At 41.8% G+C, this 17,081-nt stretch overlaps 1 protein-coding gene across 3 annotated transcripts in view; it reads left to right on the top strand.

Moving 5' to 3' along the window:
- CDH20 (cadherin 20) overlaps positions 1 to 17,081 on the top strand; it is a 150,680-nt gene that overhangs the window by 116,366 nt on the left and 17,233 nt on the right. For 2 of the 3 annotated variants that reach the window (XR_012157363.1, XM_073332246.1), the window contains exons 5-8: positions 604 to 771; positions 2,600 to 2,787; positions 10,477 to 10,730; positions 15,142 to 15,278. Coding sequence is in view for 2 of the 3 variants with exons in the window: in XM_073332246.1 (XP_073188347.1) it covers positions 604 to 771; positions 2,600 to 2,787; positions 10,477 to 10,730; positions 15,142 to 15,278 (747 nt within the window). In the remaining variant the exon portion in view is untranslated. Of the gene's footprint in view, positions 1 to 603; positions 772 to 2,599; positions 2,788 to 3,957; positions 4,031 to 10,476; positions 10,731 to 15,141; positions 15,279 to 17,081 lie in introns of those variants that run through there. The other variant, XM_073332247.1, reaches the window with a different exon arrangement.

Genomic DNA, 17,081 nt, shown 5'->3' with positions numbered 1-17,081 from the left:
GGTCAGTTACACTACTAGAATCCCTGAAGCAGGAGACCAAGAGAGAGAGCTAAGGAAGCATGATCTAAAAGTCCAGAGAGCTGTAGCCTTGCGAGTTCCTGCTTTTATAACCAAAAGCAACAATCTGCTTTAGTGAGTCAGCAGAGGCAGTAATTGCATCGGATGGCTCTTTGCAGACTCTGTCAGAGAAGTATTGCTGCCACCTCATGTTCTTTTTCAGTAATGTTACCATAAAAGAAAGCAGACTCTGCATGGTGGATTTATGCGTGATTACCAATAGCAATTTCTGTGTTCCCAACCCTGAGATGTAAGTTACAAAGTAAAACTGCCAGTCTTTCTTTATAGAATATCCATAGGAAACAAAATGGAGACTGAGCGCCAAATTCTGTTCCAATTTACACTGGAATTGATGTGAAGTAACTCCATTGGCTTCATTTGAATCACTCTAAATCTACACTGGTGTGATTGAAAGCAGAGTCTGACCCCATTCTTTTAAATTAGGAGCAATTGTGTTTTTTTATTGAAACCAGCTCTGTCCTGTTTTGCATATTGTTTAAACAGAATTTCTTTTCCGTCCTAAAACCTTTAAAAAAAATCTTACAGGCTTAATTAGAACAGCTCTAATGAACATGGACAGAGAAGCAAAAGACTATTATGAAGTGATTATCCAGGCCAAAGATATGGGTGGACAGTTGGGAGGATTAGCTGGGACAACCAAAGTCAACATCACCCTCTCTGATGTCAATGACAATCCACCCAGATTTCCACAGAGTGAGTATCTGCTTTATTACAATGTTACTGAAGAGGGAAGATGGGTTGAAATACTTGCATGATGAATATCTGCACTTACTTTGACCTTTTCAAATGGAATCAATCCATGACTAGAATAGGGTACAAACAATTTTCCTGTCCCCCTGAGCATTTTTGAAATTTTTTACTGTCTCAAAACAGGATGAAAAGTCAAAATCTCAAAAAAAATCTGAGAACTGATGATCCAAAACAAATGTCAGATCTTTTTCTTCTTTCAATAATTTCAAAACATGTATTGATTTTGACATTTTAAAATCTTATTTTCATTAAAAGTTTTTTCAAAGTGAAAAACTAAACTTTGTTGAGAAAATGTCAAAGCATCCCATTCTGACATTTCTAAATTTTTCAAAAAAAAAAAATTGAATCAGAATATTTGTCAAAACTGACCCTTTCCTGCAAAGTTTTTGTTTAGACAAATTGACATTTTCCAAACCAAAAAATAAAAAAAATTATTGACCAGCTGTATCCCTGACCTCTTTTTTTTTTAAACCTATTTATTTTTGGTATTTATGGTTTTGTTTTTCCTTTTTAAATTTAGGAAATCAGGGACATTCCTTTATTCCTAGATTAGATACTGCAGGCCTTTGCAAGTAGGTTTCCATGTACTACTTTGTTTGTTTTCTCATCCTTAGCATGGAAGGATGTCTGTCTCAAGGGCTGGGAGGGAGGAGAGAAAAAGGGATTTAATTCAGCAATTCAGTTTAGCCTCTCCTCTTTATGAGTGAGTCTGTTGTTTGTGCTGAACAGTATGGAATAGTTTTGCATGCAGACTGTTTCCCAGTAAAAATTCAACTGAACTCACCAAAAGATTATTTAAAGTCTAAGGCATATGATGATTTCAGAAAGGTTAGTTTGGATTTACACTGGTGTAACTCAAAGCAAGATTTGTCTCATTATGCCCTTCTCTAAATGCATCCCCTAATGCCTGATCCTAAGCAAAGTCCATTGAAGTCAATGGAAAGACTCTCTTCAACTTCAGTGGCTTGAGCAATGCCCATATTTTCTTAGACTAACAGCCTGATACTCTAGTTATTTTTAATGTTTTCAACACTTTTGTCTGTTCCTTTTCTCCTTCTCCCTTTACATACTCTGCTTTGCTAAAACCAAACTCAGCTGGGAGCACTCTCCAGCAAAACCATCACCGCATATTGCTTTTTATTTTCTTCCTCCTCTTCCCCTTGTTAATCAAGTCTGACTTGATGTATGTTATAGATGTCATTTCTATTTTTAAAACATCAAGTGGCGAGACTTGGTGTCAATCCTATGGATTAGGGAAAATCGTATTAAATGACATCAGGCCCCATCACTGATGCTGTCCTTTAGAATAGAGTTAAATAAACGGTATAGTTAAGAGAGATTGTTCAAGCATGGAGCTGAGCTAGGGTGGCAGGTAATATCATAGGCATTGTATTTGTACTTTAAAAAAAACCTACTTTATTAAATTGCAGTTCTCTCTTTCCCCAAGCCTGCTGTTAAAGCAGATCAGTTATTCACTAATTCTGCTCTCATTTCATTTTGAGTTGCCATTGGAAGCACTGGTGTTTTGATGAAAATCACTTAAATATGCCCCTAACAGGCAGCTTACTGAAACTCAGCAAGGCAAATCCAAATTAGTGATGGCTTCCTAAATGGAGATGACCCTTTGCTTTTCAGCCTGGAAAAAAGAACCTTTAACTGGACCTCTCTTCAGACTGCTGGATTTGTTGACTGTGGCCAGTCCTCTGAATTCCTGTACAGTTTTTGTTCCAGTCATGTTTTTTTCCCCCTCCCCCTCCACTTCTCTTGCCAGAACATTATCAGATGAGTGTGCTGGAGTCTGCTTCAGTCAGCTCCACTGTGGGCCGTGTTGTTGCTAAAGACCTGGATGAAGGCATTAATGCTGAAATGAAATACAGCTTTGTAGATGGAGATGGACTGGATGTCTTTGACATTAACACTGATCCTAATTACCAAGTTGGCATCATAACTGTGAGAAAGGTAGTAAGTTCTCTTTTTATATCCATTTATACAGCTAATAGTTCCGGTTACATTTCATGAGTGCAATATTCTGTTATGGCTACTGTAACTTGGTTCCCATTACATGACAATAGCTTCTTTCCCATTATGAAACACCATTTCTTTAACACTCTTTGCTAAAATATGAAAACAGGCTGTATTCTCAGGAAAAAACCTTAAAAAGAGACGGGACAGTGATCTGAATAAATAGGTACATAAATGTCCCAGTTCAGTATTTATCCACGTAAATAACCTTTGTAGCTTAATTACACAACAGTGTGAGTGATCTGATCAATATTTGCATTTGAACTGTAGACATTTTTCATGCTGGTGTCCCATAAACAATAATAAAGCAAGCCAAATAATTATTTATAAACCAATAAAAACCAGGCTGTTTTTTTAATTGCTGCTTGAAGATCCATAAATGCTAATTAGGTTAGAAGAAGCTCTACTTTAAAATGGCAGCTGTGAAATTGCTAGTATTTTGTACCACAGGCTGCACAGAAAGGAATATAGTATTTTGCTTAGAGTATCTCCTGCAGAATATTTATTTTATAATTTTATACAAATGTTAGCTGTTGAACTCTTTCTTGATTATGAAGCTATTGTTATACCTTTTCCTAGGCATATCTAGTGCACTCAGAATGAAATAAGTTCTCTGTTTAAATAGCCTGAGCCAAAATCATCCACTAAAATAGAGTGACACAGAGAATGGATTTGATTTTCTATCTTTCCAGATTACTGTTGCCGTTTCAGAAGTCTGATTTGTCTTGCGTACCCCAAGTTTCACCTCACTTAAAAACTACTCGCATACAAAATCAGACATAAAAATACAAAATTGTCACAGCACATATTATTACTGAAAAATTGCTTCCTTTCTCATTTTTACCCTATAATTATAAAATAAATCAATTGGAATATAAATATTGTACTTACATTTCAATGTATAGTGTCTATTGAGCAGTATAAACAAGTCATTGTATGAAATTTTAGTTTGTATTGACTTTGCTAGTGCTTTATACGTAGTTTGTTGTAAAACTAGGCAAATATATAGATGAGTGGATGCACCCCCTGGAACACTTCTGCGTTCGTCCAACTGAGAACCATTACTCTAGTTCTTAAGGCCAAGATTCTGCAAAGCATTTAAGCATAAGTATGCAGTACTATAAAAGATGCATTGTAGAACATACCAAAGGAGAAGAATATCTAACACCAACACAGTCAGGTACATCTCATTCTAGGCTACCAGAGCTTATATTTTTGTAAAACTGTGTGCCCCTATGGCATTTTATAAGATTATTAATTTGTGTATAGCCACACTCCACTTTGGAAAAGTTCTCATTCAGATCAAGATTTCAAACCCCACAAGGACAGCAGAAGTGGCGAACTGTGTGTTTTGCTTGTTCTGTAGAGCTACAAAGTTTGTACCCAGAATGCAGCTCCATGATTTTTGTTTTGGATCCATCTCTACAAAACAGAATAATAGAATCACAGGGTTGGAAGGGACCTCAGGAGATCATCTAGTCCAACCCCCTGCTCAAAGCAGGACCAATCCCCATTTTTTGCCCCAGATCCCTAAATGGCCCCCCTCAAGGATTGAACTCAGAACCCTGGGTTTAGCAGGCCAATGCTCAAACCACCGAGCTATCCCTCCCCCGAATGTAGTCAGTCTATATGAACAACAACAACAAAAGATTTAGTTTTCCTGCCACACTATTAACAGACTCAAAGGATAACATATTTGTAGTGCAACCTAAACTTTGGAGTCAATTAAATAGTACTTCCATGAGGCCAAGTGAGTCCAGTGTCTGGGGCAAAGGATTGGGAACTAAAAAAATTCTAAACTGTTGCAATGCAGACAGCCATTGATGCATGCAGAGACACTGAGCAAGTCACTTAAACCCCTTGTGCATCAATCCAGCTGTAAAACTGGATTAAAAAGTAGCTATGGTTAATCTCAAAAAGTCTGGAGTGCCAGTTCAGTCCAGATAATTTCTCAAATGTTCTAAAATTTAGCTGAACTTCTTCGATCTGTAAAACTGGTCTGGAAATCATGTCAGAATAGACAATCTTTCTGGCCATGGAACTTCACTGAAAACCAGATGATTCATATGAACAGAGAAAGGGGCCAAATCCTAATGTCCTTGCTTAACCCTGCAAAATTACCACTGGCTTCAACTGGAGTTTTGCCAAATAAAGACGGTGTGACCAGGCCTAAGTAATTAGCTACTTGATACAATAGTGATGAGCAGCAATTAAATAAATAGACAATGGAACTTGTCACTAGTGTAAAATCACAGGGTTTGCAGGACACTTTGATCTAAAAGCCATCTGAGGAACAGCTTCTCACCAGCTACCTTCCCCCTACTCCGACTGCTCCTTCCCCATCCTGCCTCCTACTGGCTTGTTAGTAGACAGTTTGAGTCAGTAAATAATATAATACTTTGTATTTCTATAGCACCTTCCATCCAAAGACCTCAAAGCATTTCAAACTTTAGTGAGTTCAGCATCTCTAAGTAGGTGGATCTGGCTTCTCAGCTGGAAAGCGGAGCCCCTGGCTCTGACTCCCCTTGTGGGAGAAGGTAGCTAGTTCTTCTTCAAGTAGTGTCCCTATGGGTGCATGCGCCCCGCGTCTCTAATCGGAGATTTTTGGCAACAGTTTCGGTTGAGCCGGCGCACATGCTCTGGTACGCTGGAGTCCTGAGCGGGGGGTGGAGCCTCAACTGGAAGGGGGCGGGGCCTTAACCAGAAGAGGTGGGGTCTTTAAATCCCTGGGCCCTTTAAATTGAGATTTAAAGGGCCCGGGGCTCCAGCTACCCCTGGTAGCTGTAGCTACCCCATGATAGTGGTAGCTGCAGCAGTGGCTGGGAGTCCCGGGGTTCGGGCGGCAATTTAAAGGGCCTGGGGCTCTGGCTGCTGCCACCACAGTGGAGCCTGGGCCCTTTAAATCGCTGCCCAAGAGCAGCATAGAAAAACCCTTTGGTACCAGGTACAACAAAACTTCCATCTGAGGAGTGCTCTTCACCTTCCCAACTATCAGTACTGACAACATACCACACACACTCCTCTGCGGTACCAAGTGAGCTCTAGTACCCTGGAGACCTGTGGCTCTTAAGACAATTAACGTACCATCTCTAAAAGAGTGGCACTGACAAACTTTCTGTACCGGGTGCAACAAAAAACTCATCTAGGGAGTGCTCTGCACCTTCTCAACCATCGGTACCAACAAAGTACCGTGGACACTCGTCCGTGGTACCGAGTGAGCCCAGGGTTCTGCATGGTCTCTGGTACCCTGGAGACCTGATGGTTGGGGAAGAAATGAAATCCCCATTACTTGGTACCAGGCTCCTGGTACCAAGCACATCCCGGCACCCGGAATCGCTCTTGGCACCAGGCCGTGTACCGCCACTACTCCAGTCAGTACCACCCTTACCCAGTGTCGAGTCTGACAGTGGCCAGGAGGAGGTAATTTCCCTGCCCCCTCATCACAATACAAGGGTCCTCCCCAATTTCATTGAGCCAACCCACAAATCGTAGTATGGGCCCCCTGGGGTAAGCCTACCACCCATGCCTGCCCTCCTTCCTCCATGGCCGTATTGCAATCTTGGGCAAAGTACACACACACACACATATCACGGCCGTCCAGCGTCTCTCAGAGAGAGTCCACCAGATGGTGTCCTACAGCCTGGCTGTCCAGAGCCCCTGAGGCAGGGGAGAAGGAAGCTTTTTCAGAACAGGAAGAAAGACTCAAAGAGGAAGCTACCCCTCCAGCACACTTATCCTCATCTCCACCAGATGAGGCTGTACCGCCTCCCTCCTGCCCATCACTAGGTGATGATTTTAAGAACTTTCTAGATCTTACCAAGAGGGTGACAGGTGAGCTGCAGATTTCCCTACAGGAGGTGGCAGATACACATAACAAGTTGGTGGATATTCTGCACACCTCCTCCTCATCCAGAATTGCCCTCCCAATTAATGAGGTGATTCTAGATCCTACCAAAGTCATCTGGCAGACACCAGCCTCCAACGCACCAACCAGCAACAGAGCCAAAAATAAAAATACTACATCCCTCCCAAAGAGATAGACTTTGTTTCAACATCCGCAACCCAACTCCATCACAGTGGATGTGGTTAATGCAGAAAGCAAGCAACATAATGCCAAGTCGACCCCAAATGATCCGACTTGACAAGATGGTGTATTTGTCGGCGACATTACGTTTAGAGTCACAAATTACCAAACTGTCATTGGCCAAATACAATTTTATTAATTATGGGAAACTCAGTGCATTTCTAGAACGTTTACTGGAGACACAAAAGGAACAGTTTCAGACCATTCTTAGAGAGGATCAGTTAATAGCCAAACTGGTGCTAGAGACAGCACTGAATGTAGCTGATACATCTGCCCACCCGATCTCCATGACAGTGGTACTGTGGAGGGCTTCTTGACTACACCTTTCTGGATTGCCCAAAAAACTGCAGAAGACTTCCAGTTTGAAGGGCCCAAACTCTTCACAAAGATGACAGATTCTTCTGTCCGCATCCTGAAGGATTCTCGGACCACATTATGCTCCCTAGGAATCTACACTGCGGGACAGAAAAGAAGATATACCTCTCAGACACAGCACAGGTCACAATCTCCTCAATACCCACCATCTCAGTGCTGTTACAAGCCACAGTGTAAAAGGACCAGGGCTCAAAAGTGGGCACACCCCAGTCTGCAACCTCTCAAACCACCTCGTCTAAGCACTTTTGACGGGTTGGTTGAGGGCCTGAACAATTATACCTTGCAACATCAGCTGCCACCTACACACCTGTCACGTCCCCTTCAGAAGTCACCTGGCCCTACTTCACAGCAGTTGGGAAAATATCACCTCTGACTGATGTGTCCTGGAGATAATTTTGAAGAGTTACACCATTCAATTAATGTCTCTCCCCCATTCCAACCCTCCTTCCCCGTCCCCCTTCAGGGACCCTTCTTATGAGAACCTACTTCATCAGGAAACATATAATTTATTATGCCTAGGGGCCAGTGATCCAGTCCCGGTGCAGCTCAGGAGCAAGGGGTTTTACTCTCATTATTTCCTGATCCCCAAGGCAAAGGGAGCTTGGAGGCCCATTCTAGATCTAAGGGCATTAAACAAATACAGGAAGGTGCAGACATTCAAGATGGTCACAGTCGCAGCCATTATTCCAGCTCTAGAGCAAGTAGATTGATTTTCAGCCCTCGACCTACAAGATGTCTACTGCCATATCTCAATACAACGATCGTACAGGAGACTTCCTACGGTTTACCTTTGAGGCAGGACCATTATCAGTACAGACTGCTCCACCCAGGGTATTCTCCAAGGTACTCTTCATTGTAGCGGCACAGTGACTGGAGTTTATCGGGGCCAAAATTCATGCAGTATAAGTGAGAGAGTATTGTTCCCGCTATGCAGACTCACCACCCTGGGATGGATGCCTCCCTAATAGGCTGGGGAGCTCACCTACACAACCACAAGGTTCAGGGCAAATGACCTTCTACAGAAGTGACCTTCCATATCACTCTTTTGGAGCTAAGGGCTGTCAGGAACGCCTGTGCACACTTTCTGCCATTCATCAAGAACACCCACACAAGTCATGATTGACTTAATATGACCTGTATTTTGTACATAAATCACCAAGAGGGTGCCAGATCTCCCTCCCTCTGCAAGGAAGCACTCAATCTTTGGAACTAGTGCATCCATCACAGTTTGCTCATCTCAGCTGTCTATTTACTAGGGATACAGAACATGACAGCTGACAATCTCAGTCAAAATTTTTGTCATGACCATGAGTGGGTACTGAACTCAGAGGTGCTTCAAGATATAATCGCCCTTTGGGGAAACCTGACTATGGATCTCTTCGCTACTTACCGGAACAAGAAATGTCCTCATTACTGCTCCAGGGCCAGCCTGGGGAGACGCCCTCATCCTTGATTGGGACAGGGCTTTCTTGTATGCCTTTTCCCAGTTTCCTCTTCTCTCAAAGGTCCTGTTGAAAATTCAACAAGACAAAGTGAGAGTTATTCTGATTGTTCCTCCTGGCCATGACAAGTCTGGCTCCCTTACCTTGACACAGATGGCAATATGCCCTCCTGTTTCTTTTCTTCCCAGCCTCCAGTGGTGGGTACCGCTCAGGAGTCACCTACGGTGGAGCACCCATAGGGACACTACTCGAAGAAGAAGAGGAAGTCACTCACCTTGTGCAGTAATGATGGTTCTTCAAGATGTGTGTCCCCCTATGGATGCTCCACAACCTGCCCTCTGTGGAGTTTCTGTAGGGCTCTGTGGTGGAGAAGGAAGTGAGGGGGTTCACCAGCACAATGCTAGATAGCCTCGAGGCAGACCACGAGGGAGGGAGAGCACATGCATGGGCTCAATGGACACGGCTACCAAAAATCTCTGATTAGAGATACAGGGGTGCACATACAGCTACAGTGTGGCACCCAAAGAGCCATCATTACTGCACAAGGTGAGTGAGTACCTCTTCTGGTTGCCACAAAGTGGCTCAGCAGAGTGTAGCAATTACAGCAAACTACTGACTTCCATGGTGGTGGTGGTGTGTGGGGCGAGTGCATGATGATCTCTGCTGCCTATGGGTTGGGGAGAACTTCTGCCATTTATGCTGTGCCCTCCCACATACCTACCACAACTGGCCTTCCCCTTCATCCTCCTTGAATGCACTCCCAATTGCCCTGCCACCCAGCCCTCTCACAATTCCACTACCTGTCTAATTTCGTTCAGTTGTCAAAAAGAAAAGAATGACAAAGATTGAAGGTCAATAGTGCTCCAAAAGGTTGGGAATAGCTGTACAAGCCTCAATCAGATCCACCTCCATAGTGAATTAAGTGGGTTAATGATCTGCTCTATGCAAGGCAGTTTCGTGGTTCTAAGGTTACAAAATATGAGGCTTAAAACCATAAAATCCATGATTTTTTACAGAACACTGTATGCCTCTGAAAACTGGGCAATTGTATTATAGGCACAAAGTTTGTTTTGCTCAGACTCTGCACCAATTAAGGGGATTCTACTGAGCTATTTTCCACTGTAAAACTCCCTATATATTAAAGGTTTGGTTTGAGTATTGGCCTGCTAAACCCAGGTTTGTGAGTTCAATCCTTGAGGGGGCCATTTAAGGATCTGGGGCAAAAATTGGGGATTGGTCCTGCTTTGAGCAGGGGGTTGGACTAGATGATCTCCTGAGGTCCCTTCCAACCCTGATATTCTATGATTCTATGATTTAGTTATTAGAACTGCAGGAAATTAAATTTGCAGCAGGGTCCCCCATAACTTAACTATAACGTTGCAATTGCTTCTGCTTCCACTAGACTTATGGATAGCACTTGATTGGGTGAATCATTTTCGGTTTTTCAGTTGTTTCAAACAGAACCCTTCCTCTCATCACTTTAGTGGTATGGTTTTTAGTTAAATACAGAATGTTCCTGGTACAACGGCCACTTCAGGATTTATTTTCAACTAAAAATATTTAGATGTAGTATTTGGCATGACTGACAGTGTAACAGAGAGAAATCTGTGGAAAGACACCAAGATGCAGTGTAAAGGGGAGAAGCATTTCTTTCAGGCACGCAGGAGGCTGCAGCCTAACACAATGAATTCAACAGGCTTAACACTGTCCTTTTCTCTTCCTCAGCCCTTAAGTTTTGAGAGCAAGAAGAGCTACACTTTAAAAGTAGAGGGCACCAATCCCCACCTGGAAATGCGTTTCCTGAACCTGGGCCCCTTCCGAGACACCACGACTGTGCACATCAGCGTGGAGGATGTGGATGAGCCCCCAGTGTTTGAGTCTAGCTTCTATTTTGTGGAAGTGCCTGAGGATGTGGAGATCGGAACCACCATACAAATTATTTCTGCCAGTGACCCTGATGTGACCAACAACTCAATCAGGTTTTTCAGAGTGTTTTTTTAGCTTTTCTTGTTATCCAGAGATTTTCTACTGTATGTCTTAGGCCAGATGCTCAGCTGGTGTAAACTGAAACCTCCATAGCAGATCTGTCCCCATATTGTGTTGTAGCTCTCTTCTCTCTTTTCCCTTCTGTTTCAAAACACATAGGTTGCATGTAACAATCTTTGTCAACAGTTCAGCTATACAAATACATTTGTAATAGATATAGTGCTAACAACATATGCACGGACCCCTCAATTATATATTGTGATATTCAAGCTGCTTAGCTAGATATTCCCATAAGCAATAAAGGAAGGTAAACTACAGTCCCGGGAGCTTCATATCTACAATTCAGCCAGGAACAAAAAGAATGAGCTACATGATTATCTCTCTCATTTCCAGAGTGGCAGCCAAGTCTTAGCAGAAAATTCCAATGTTCTTTGAGGCCATCTCATGTATTCATTGTTGAAACTTACATAAAGTTGAAGGTTCATTGCATGTTCATAGACCAGCAGATAACACTTAAACGTTTCTCTGATCTATGTAAGTGGTTGCTATATTGTTTCCCTCCCCCTGTGCAAGTTCAGCTTCTCAGCTGCCTGGCTTCAGGATTTTTACAGAGGAGCACAGCAGGAACGCTGGATGCTGAGTTGTTACAATTTTTGAAGGGACAGTGAAATCCTTATGTGTGGCTTTATGGGCTTCACATAGGGAGGAAACCTGACAGACACAGTCTGTTCTGCTTAGCACACCATTTTCCCCCTATAAGTGCTCTAAGATGTATTCTTTCCTTTTCCCTACATCATGTCAAACGTTTCTAACTCCTATCTAGGTTATGAGACTATCCTTCATTCTGCTCTGTGCTTCTCATCTTAGTCTTATCCTTCACTATCAAACTACGTCATTCTGCTCTCTCTGCCTCAGGGTCTTATATTCTGACATCATCCACACTCTGCAGCTTTGCAGTGAAAGCAAGTTTGTGTGCATGTGTGGAAAAAAAAAAATCTGTAGACACAAAAGGTAGATATTTGTTCATATTTTTACTGTCGTTTTTGAGTTTTTTCTAGACTTTTCAGCTAACTCAGTTGAGAACAAACTTTTTAAGGGGCGGTGGGAATACAAACAGCAAGGCAAGAACAACTATTTAAATTCAGGAGCAATTAAAAATATGCCCCAGTATTTACATACACACATTTTCTTACATACAGCCTCTCTTTCTTCCTGCATTGTAAATACACAGACAGAAACAAAATATGAGTGACTGATTTGGGAAAATAAAGATGTAGAGATCAACTATTGCTCCTCCACTGGCTTGCACCTCATTTGGCCAGTTACATCTATGTCTAGTGAGAGCAAAATCAGAATGGTAGTGTTTTACACCGTCTTTTCACTCACTTTCTACTGGTGTAAATGACTGCACGAGGTGCAAGGTTGGGGAGAATCTGGCCCTCGTAGTGCAAAAATTTTAAAAAAGAGGAGGAAAACACACTCAGTGCCTCAAAAATAATTCCACTATGGTTGTAATCCAAAAAAAATATATTTTTAATTAAAATTTTTTTTCAAATTTGAAAATAAGTTTAAAGAGCCAGAATATCTTTCAGAAGGGCTCACTAAACACATGGGAACACTCAAATCCTCTTATTCCCAGCTTCTGGCATCTGGACTCCCACACTGAGAGACTCCAATTGCTGGAAATATGGCTTGAATACTGCTGAGTGACTAAGGAGAATTATTTAAACAGTGCAATGGAAGTGAGCGTAGAAGACTAGTTATTAACAGGAGATAGTGTCTGGAGAAATCAGTACAAAGCCCCCACCTGTGCTTTGTGACATCACTGATTAATGCTGAACCACTAATCAGAAGGCTATATTCACTTCCAGATACTAGCTGGCCTTAAACTGTCATAGGAAAAGTGTTTTTATAGACCCCATACAAGAATGATTATTATAGAAAAATACAGCAACCCTCATGCAGATTTCTGTAATAAATCAAATACCTCAAAAATCTCTATTTGAAATAGAAAAAATACCCTTTCCCCTCCTTCTCTCACTTTTTGGGGGGGGGGGGGGGGGGAGAATTGCTGTTTCTTTCCCAAGTGCAGAGCTTTACAGTGTTTTGTATTGCCAGTGCTATACAACATGATGCTGTCTCAGAATCAGTCTTGCACGCTTGTTCTGCAGATTATAAAGCAGAAAAGAATTCAGAATAATGGTCCTGATTCTGCTTCTGTTGATGTCAGCAGATAAACTCGTATTCAGTTCTAAGAGAGCACTGTGGATTGGGCCAACAGTGGTGGAAATGGGTCTGAACTATAACCTAAACAATAGTGCTTGGATTGGTGCCTAGTGATAGCTTTTGAGGGAGTGACTACATTAGATAGATAGCTGTAATAGATTAAACGGTATGCATTACAGTTACACATTATACATTACACATCAGCAACCTCCCAAAGACAGAAAGAAAGAAGTGGGGGGGGAACAGTCTACTCTAGTCTTTAATTTAGTGTGAAAAGTAAAGGTATTTTTCATCTACAGAAAAGCATCATAATATTGCAGAGAAAGTGGTCTGTGCTTCCCAAGTCCAAATGTTCTTTTCCACAACATAAAATGAATCTGTGGACCTCATTACTGCAGAATATCATTGATGCAAATAGGTGTCAAAAAAGGATTACACATTATGGGCTCATTGAAGACTCTCAGAATCAGAATGATATTGAGGGGGCAGAAGAACTGCCTCCACAGCAGTAGCTGGATGCACTTTTGCACCCTACCTTGCATTGCCATCTGAGAGTTTTGGATGTGCAGAGAAATAGCAAATTTTCCACCTCTAGTAAATACATGACAGACATCAGAAGGATTGTCCCTGGGTTTCATGAAGGGTGATAATTGTGGATCAGATGTCTGAATTTAAAAAAGAAAAAAAAATGCCAAAATGGATAGTGTCAGACAACTCTGTTCAAGACTGAGACACACATTCCAGTGCTTGTTTCTAACATCCAAACTAACATGGTTACTATACTGGTATAGTCAAAGTAGTTAAACGTGTCCAAGCAACAGGAGATTGATAGTAATATAAAAGTGCTTATACCAGCATATCTTATTCCTATACAGGAAAGGGAATAACTATACCAGTACAAGGTACCTTTATCCTGGTATAATTGCATCCCCAGTAGGGATTGTACTAGTATAACTATCTCAGTAACAGACTCCCACCCAATTAGTTAGGCTGTACAACTTTCAACATAGTCTGTGGTGAACTGTGCATTACACTCCCCACCCTCCAGCTTCAAACTATTAGTGTTCCCTGTGAAGAGATGCCAATACTGAACCACTTATCAGTTAGTGAAGGCTCCAATCCTTACCTACTGAAGACAATGGGAACAGGAGTAGGTTCTAGATGAATGCAGTTATGTTCCATGTGGTAGTTGGTGAGGTTCCTTAGTGGCTCAAAACTGGGTGACTGGGCAACAAAATGGGAGATTAATTCAATGTTGATAAATGCGAACATAATCCCAACTATACATATAGAATGATGGGGTCTAAATTAGCTGTTACCACTCAAGAAAGAGATCTTGGAGTCATTGTGGATAGTTTTCTGAAAACATCCCCTTAATGTGCAGCGGCAGTCAGAAAAGCTAACCAAATGTTATGAAACATTAGGAAAAGGATAGATAAGACAAAAAATATCATATTGCTTCTATATAAATCCATGGTAAAACAACATCTTGAATATTGTATGCAGATGTGGTCACCCCATCTCAAAAAAGATACATTTGAATTGGAAAAGGAACGGAAAAGGGCAAACAAAATGATTAGGGGGTCTGGAACGGCTGCTGTTTGAGGAGAGATTAATAAGACTGGGACTTGTCAGCTTGGAAAAGAGACACCTAAGGGAATATATGAGAGAGGTCTATAAAATCATGACTGGTGTGGAGAAAGTAAATAAGTGTTATTTACTCCTTCTCATAATACAAGAATTAGGAGTCACCAAATGAAATTAATAGGCAGCAGGTTTAAAACAAATAAAAGGAAGTATTTCTTCACACAATGCACAGTCAACCTGTGGAACTCTTTGCCAGAGGATGTTGTGAAGACCAAGACTATAACAGGGCTCCAAAAAGAACTAGACAAATTTATGGAGGATAAATTCATCAATGGCTATTAGCTGGAATGGGGAGGGATGGTGTCCCTGCCCTCTGTTTGCCAAAAGCTGGGAATGGGTGACAGGGGCTGGATCACTTGATGATTACCTTGTCTTTTCATTCCCTCTGAAGCACTTGGTATTGACCACCGTTGGAAAACAGGCTACTGGGCTAGATGGACCATTGGTCTGACTCAGTATGGCCGTTCTTATGGATGTAGCACCAATGTTTCCACAAGAGTTGCATAATATTTTTAATATGTACTTTTGCAGATATTCAATTGATAGAAGCAGTGATCCCGGGAGGTTCTTTTACGTCGACATTGCAACAGGAGCTCTGATGACTGCAAGACCTCTTGACCGGGAAGACCTTTCTTGGCACAATATCACTGTGCTGGCTGTGGAGCTGAGTAAGTAGATGGAGACTGTAGATAAATTAGAGATACAACAGGAACAGTGATAGACTGTTTTCAATTAAGCGATTCAGGTGTTGTTTTATTAATTGAATGGAAGTCACATCTGTTTGAATTGAACTTCTCACATTACAGAGTGAATATTATATTTTAGTTTTTCCACTTTTTTTTGGTAGAGGGATGAGATTGGGGGGCTTACAATTAAATGCAGAGTGTTGTTTTCTCAAATCATTAGCATTCAAGTGAATTATTGTTAGGCTCTTCTTGAAATATGATTCAGTGAGAGCCCTCCCCCCAACTAGAACAACTAGTTAACAAAAACAGATGCTGCAGTGTGTATCAGAGTAAAAACCAAGGCTTCTAGGGAGGATTGGATGGCTCAGGGAATTGGAAATAGGATGAAAGCTTTTTCACTTCTGGATCACTGGTTCAAATCCATCCTAGGTCAGTAAAGAACAAATGTCATTACCATCTGCTTGCTGTTTACAGCCAAGTCATTTCACACAAGCTATTGAAGCTGTGTGAATTGCTTTTAACAACTCCAGAACAGTTGAAATTTGCTAGGATTCCCTATTTAGTTACATACCAAAAACTCAGCCCAGATTCACCATTGTGAATGTCTAGGTGCAAAGGAGGCACTGACAGTTTTAAAATGAATCTATGAAAAACTGCTTAGCTTGGGGTTTGGAGTACAAATGAACATGAAATTCAAAGCAGAGCTCCAGGCATCTGAGCTGAAACCTCTATGGTTCATACGGTTTTGTTAATGATCTCAATCCATTTTCTTGTGGACATCACAAAATCTGCCACCACTCAGCATTAACTGGTATCTTTGTGAGCAGTCTCTCATTTGTCCACAAACTGATTGGACTGATCTAGAAAGACCACATCTAGGGCTACATCAGATTTGAAACAGACCAGCTGGGCAGTTTGAATGAGTGTGCACTCCTGCTATTTAGGCAGTGCCTGCTTTATGGCTGGAGTACTTCATACTCCAGGGCTCTTTAACCTGGCAACTTTTGCAATCAGTAACTTAACCTAGGAGCCAATTCTGCCACTCTTCTGTTGAGCAGAACCCGCAGACTGCTAAGTGAATTGGACCACCTGCCCCATAAGGTTCAGTTCACTATGGTGGGGGAATCAGGTCCTTAAAAATTAAAGTTGAGATTTTCAAGATCACCTAAGAGATTTGTACACCAAATTCCCATTTATTTTAGACAGCTTTGAAAATCTCAAACTAACTGTGCTATCAAAAGGCTTCAAAAGTAAATGTTACTTCTGCCAACTGCAGCAGTGAACACAGAGGGTTAGATTCACAAACGGACTTAGGTGCACAAATGCCAGTTTAGAGACTTAAATCCAAGAATCAGGTCATCTAGGATTCACAAATCTCCAGCTCAGCTGCCCTCAAATCCTGTAGGCACTTAAACTCACTAAAATTTTGCCTAAAATTTTGCAGCAAAAGTTCACTAGAAGCCTACATTTCTGCCATTGAGCATGTGCCCTGCTGCCCCTCACCAGGCGTCCAGCTGCCTAAATCCCAGAACAATGCATGAACCAGGAGAAGACAGACTTGCCCTCCACATTGGGCTCCAATAGACAAGCTTACAAAAACAGCCAGGGCGGTCGACAACTCCTAACTTTTAGCTGGTGGGTACTTATCTGGGATGTGGGAAAGTCGGTTCAAATCCCCTCACTCACCTGAAGAATCTGAACTGAGATCTTCCACCTCTCAGGTGCATGTCTTAGCCATGGCGTTATGGGATATTCTGATGTGGTCCCTCAGTCTCCTGTTCAAAC

This window comes from Lepidochelys kempii, chromosome 2 (genome assembly GCF_965140265.1).
Source record: "Lepidochelys kempii isolate rLepKem1 chromosome 2, rLepKem1.hap2, whole genome shotgun sequence".
NCBI classification, from domain to species: domain Eukaryota; kingdom Metazoa; phylum Chordata; order Testudines; family Cheloniidae; genus Lepidochelys; species Lepidochelys kempii.
Note: the sequence above shows the minus strand (reverse complement) of the source record. Positions and strands in the feature narration are given on the sequence as shown.